The sequence below is a fragment of the Anarrhichthys ocellatus genome, unplaced genomic scaffold (assembly GCF_004355925.1).
Source record: "Anarrhichthys ocellatus isolate YVR2014 unplaced genomic scaffold, GSC_Weel_1.0 scaffold2899, whole genome shotgun sequence".
In the NCBI taxonomy this organism is placed as follows: Eukaryota; Metazoa; Chordata; class Actinopteri; order Perciformes; family Anarhichadidae; genus Anarrhichthys; species Anarrhichthys ocellatus.
The window spans coordinates 1-5,000 of NW_022282873.1; the positions used below are offsets into that span (position 1 = coordinate 1).

At 45.1% G+C, this 5,000-nt stretch overlaps 1 protein-coding gene across 1 annotated transcript; it reads left to right on the forward strand.

The window, feature by feature from the left end:
• Positions 1-993: 993 nt before the first annotated feature.
• On the forward strand, positions 994-4,747 carry LOC116378623 (PDZ domain-containing protein 2-like; the record flags this gene model as incomplete). The annotated part of the gene is made up of 2 exons (XM_031840524.1): positions 994-1,469; positions 4,237-4,747. Coding segments are annotated over 2 exons (987 nt in total), but the record flags the coding sequence as incomplete, so codon positions are not given.
• Positions 4,748-5,000: the final 253 nt, after the last annotated feature.

The following is a 5,000-nucleotide window of genomic DNA, read 5'->3' on the forward strand; positions in this document are numbered from 1 at the left end:
TTTTTTTTTTTTCCTAACGTCTTGTCAGAGTTTGTTGTGTGTGAAAGAGAAAACTTTCACTGATTGTCAACCTGGAAATGTCCAAAAGGCCTTTAAACATCCGGGGGTGTTTTTTTTCTTCTATGCGCGATTCATTTGCAATTTTGTCATGAGTACTTTCACAAAAAAAAAAAGTGAGTAATTCATTTTTTTATAAACAATAAAAACAACAAAAAAAGAAGATTCTTCCGACTCTCGCACCGCAAATTCAGGCATCGACCAATCACGTTATTTGGAACGGACAAATTCAAAATGGACACAAAAATGTACGCCTCCGTTGTCTGAACCAAAGACTGTATATAAGAAGTGGACGTAGTCATCGTGACATCACCCATTGGTTTGTGGACTGACGTTCGGCGACTTGGGCGTTACCACCTTGACGTTTTGCAACCGGTGCTCAGAAGTTACCATATTTGGACAGTGGAGGAGTGACGTAGAGATGCCGTATACGGCTCTGGTCAATCACAGGTCTAAATGGGACCTTATTTTGCAAAATGAACATCATGCTGTATTGAAGAAGACTTGAAACTAGAGATTGAGACCATAAACTCATGTTTACAATGTTTACTGAGGTAATAAATCCAGAGAGAAGTGGAGTCATTTTCAATAATCGGACTTCATTTTGCAAACAGAGGAGCCGCTGGCCAGTAGAGAGAATGCAAGGTTTAAGACACTTCTGCATTGGTTTCACTTTTCAGAACAGGAGGTTGCCACCTGGTCCGAACCAAAATGGGCAACTTTATTGAACAACAACAACTTTAAGTGTCAGATCAACGCATTTACCTTTTCACAATAAAAGCCCAAGACATACACATATCTGTTTACAGAAGGAAAATTCAGAAAACTCATAGCATTTTATTGAGGAAACTCGATAAGTTAAGTTGTTAAAAGTTGAAAATCCATTCTCCATTTACTAATGGATTACTCTTCTTCTTCTTTATCTTCGTCCAGCAGGTGGTTCAGGACACCTACCAGAATGGGGAAGGGGACAGCGTGTGCAGCAGCAGCAGCATCAACAGTGTCAATGTGGAGGACATGTCCCTGTGTCTGGCTGCCATTCAGAAGCTGATGGAGTACATCAAGTTCAACTTCATGGAGAGTGACACAGCTCTGCTGGGCAGCCCGTCCTCCTGCAGGGAGGGGCTGGACGTCGAGGTCCATGGCGTGTCGCTCAGCAAAGACGAGGGCGATGCCGCCGAGTTCGGCCTCAGCTTCGGGAACATCCCCATTTTCGGGGACCCTGACGGGAGAAAGAAGGGAGGCCCTAGGAGGAGGAGGGACCAGGGCCCCATTATCGACGTGGGCTGCATATGGGTGACGGAGGTGAGGAAGAGGAGCCCGGCGGCCTGCTGCGGGGGGATCAAACTGAGAGATGAACTGCTGTCACTCAACGGGCAGCTGATGGTGGGAGTAGATGTCAGTGGAGCCAGGTAAGACTGCCTCAATAAAAACTGAAACCATGAACCAATCACATGAAGGGAAAAGATATTGCAATGATCAACCACAGTATGTACTGCCTCATTGATGTGCACAATTAGCTTTTTTACAGGACAATGGACAAATACCTGGAATGTATTCGATGTTAAATAGTACAATATCTACTGCATGACAAATCACATCATATATGATCACATCAACGCCGAGTCATGCTCTGAAACTGCAGTAGGACTTGGTAGTCTGCATAACCAAACTCACAGGAAGCCGTAATTGACCCTGTGCTAAGTCCCGCCCCTCGAACGCAGACTGGCCAATCATAGCGCGGCATCGTCCAGCTCGGACCAGGGTCTGACAGCTATCCGGCTCTGCTCCATACATGAATACAATTGTTCCATATGTTCTTCATTTTTAGGCTGTGGATTTGAAGCTAGTCATGGTTAAACGAGAGCTTGGACCTGTAGAGCTAACTAGCAGAATACGTTAGCACATCATAAACTAGCATCTTATGCTATGCTAGCTACTGAAGGTATACTGACTGTATACACATGCTGCTTGTGCTTTTTAAGGGTTGAAACGGTGAATAAAGACCTACCCGTCTTTACTGGAACAGTGTTGTTCCTTAATTTCACTGTCGATGTGGTGGTTCACTTTTACACTGTGATCTGTAGCTTTAGCTTCTATCTTTATCTTTTGAACTCGTTTTCTCTGCTGAATCAGTTCGACATCCTGATATAGCCTTCAAACGCATATTGTAGATAGTATGTGATGTGTGGTGCCAGACCTCTCTTCAGCACTGACACAGCGCTGTGGACATAGGTCTGTCTACGGCAGACTAAATCAGGTCTATTTGTTCACGTCACTTCTTATTGAAAACGAATGTATCCATGTCGGGTCAGATACCTTTCCCACAGGACTGTTTTGGACCAGCTCGGTGAGGACGTATAATTCTAACCACAGGACAGCCCCTCAGACCAGAGCAGGTCGGGTACTGAGGTGGTCTCATTGAGGTTCATGGCTTCTGTGGTAGATTATTTTAACCCTCATATGAGTGTCGTTTAGAAATATAATTTCAACACAGATTAGTTTCTTTCTTTCTGGTTTCCTCCTCTGTGTTACGTTTCGTGGGAACCAGATGGTTCAGACAAAACTATGACCTCGCTGCGTTTAGTTTGTCCTCGTTAGTGATGGTGCCGCTCTTCGTCATCTCTCTGCGCTCATAAGAAATGCAACACACAGTCTGATAGTGATGAAGACAAGCAGCAGCTGCTCGCTTTGTCTGTGCTTTGGTACAAACTTGTCTCCAACTGGTCAAGAGCGTGTCTCTTCAAAGAGAGAATGTAACTGGAAAGCAAATCTGACTGTAATGTGTGACTAATAGGGTTGGACCCAAAGATTTGACAGTTTTTTTTAACCCCTCAGGATAACAAACATGCATCAAACACACCAAACCTTTTGGAAAATGCTTCTCATTCAATAACAAATAAAAAATACTGTATAGTGGTGTAACGGATCGTTGTCGATTTGTGGTCTGTACTGATCACCCCTCACGGTTCGGCACAAATGTGTACCGCCGATTAATTACACAGTTCAACGTTAACCATCACAGTGTGAAATAAAGTTTTACTGACGATCGTTATCCGTCAATATTCAGTAAGATATGATATCAGGACATCATTTATTTTTTTCTAGTCGCCGATCTGATAATGTTACATTGTAAACAACCAATCGCTGTTGAAATTGACACGAGGAAAGTTGCGTTCAGTTACATTAGGATGTGTTCAGTCTCTGTTCAGTGAAAATGAGAATTGGGCAAGTAATGTAATCTTATAAAATGTAGTGTTGGTGAGAAACTTATGAATCCAGTTGTTTGAAGGAGATGTTTTCACAACAACAAATATATAGATATTAGAGATGAAGTATAACCCGTTTACACTAACTCTAAGCAGATTATCATACATCATTAAAACTACTAATGAAAAGATTTGTTTTAATCCATAAAAATACAAACTTTTATTTCCTTATCATTTGAATTGTGTGTTTTTATGAAGAAACTATAGCTGACTATAACTAAGTTTCAGTGTCTCAGCCGAGAACAAAGACCGAGTCCACCCCGGTTCTCATGTCATAAGAGACGTGGGAGAAGTTTGCCTTCAGGGCTTTCTGCCAGAAAGGGTTTATTTCAACCCCAAACCATGATCTTTTCCTAGACCTAAACAAGTAGGTTTGTTGCCTAAACTTATTTTTTCCCGGCAGAAAGCCCTGAAGGCAAACCTCTCCCCTTGTGCGAGCCAGAGACCTCGTCGTCATTGCTCAAGTTGCAGCGTTCTCCGATCCAACGCATGCAGGGTTGAGCTGAAAAGTTACTGTGAGGAACCGTCTCAATTTAATACTAATGCCTTTATATGACCTACATAAGACCATCAGCAAGAAAATGTTCATCGGTCATCGGTAGCACAAGGTCCAATCAGGCGAAAACATGTAGGTTTACCAGAAACTCCTCCAGGATAGACCCCAGCAGTGACCAGCCCACCACGGACAGACCCAGGTGCTCGAAAACACAACCAATTTTGTCCACAGGCCGGCAAAATCAACAGAAAATAAAAGTTCCTCGTCGTAGTTTTAATACAAAACCTGCCCGGGATGCATGAAGAGACCACCTCCAGAGGTGGAAATGTGAGGACACTTCAAGTTGTTGTTTTCTCCATGTTATTGGATGTAATGACAGCATTATCCATCAATGCTTTTTTTTTTTTTTTACAGTTACCTGGCTGACCAGTGCTGGAATGGAGGCTGTATCTACATGATCATGCTGCGGCGAGTCAAGCGGAAGGCTCCCCCCCCTCCCTCCAACGCCAACGGCAGCGTCGGCACCGCTGTCATCGGCGACCGCTGCGAAGTCCCGCCGCAGTGCAGAGCCGCCTCCGACTGCTCGTCGAGCGGCAAACGCACGCGCAAGTTCGGCGTCATATCGCGGTCGTCCTCCAACCGGGACGACCGGGGCGGTGGCGACTCCGAACTCAAGAGCTCTTACCACGGCTGCAACGGCTCCTCCGTTCCCGCCGACGCAGGGGTCAGTCCTCCTCCCGGAGACGACCCGGGTTGCGTCCACTCTGCGGGCACACCGCCGGGGGAGAGCCCGGACGCCTCTCCTCAGGTGAGAGCTGCTCCCCAGCGTCTGCGCGGCGGAGGCGCCGCCACTCTGCCCGCCAGGTGTCACAGTCAGCTGTTGGAATGCAAGATGGATTCTTTCAGCAGTGAACCTTCAAGCCAGGTAAGACAAGGCACAGCCACAGGGAGACAAGTGAGGGCTCATCCTCGCACCTTTTATTTTGAAGAGTTCATTCTGGATCTCATTTTTGTAAAGTTTAAGGATAAAGGATATGAGGTCAGTAAAGTTCAAACACTAGCTCATTCCTTGTTCAGCTCAGTGTTTTTGAGGCCTGTCATGTATCAGAACTATTTACAGCATCATCATCAAATATTCATGGGCTGGAGCGCAATGTGAACCTAAATTTAATTTGGAA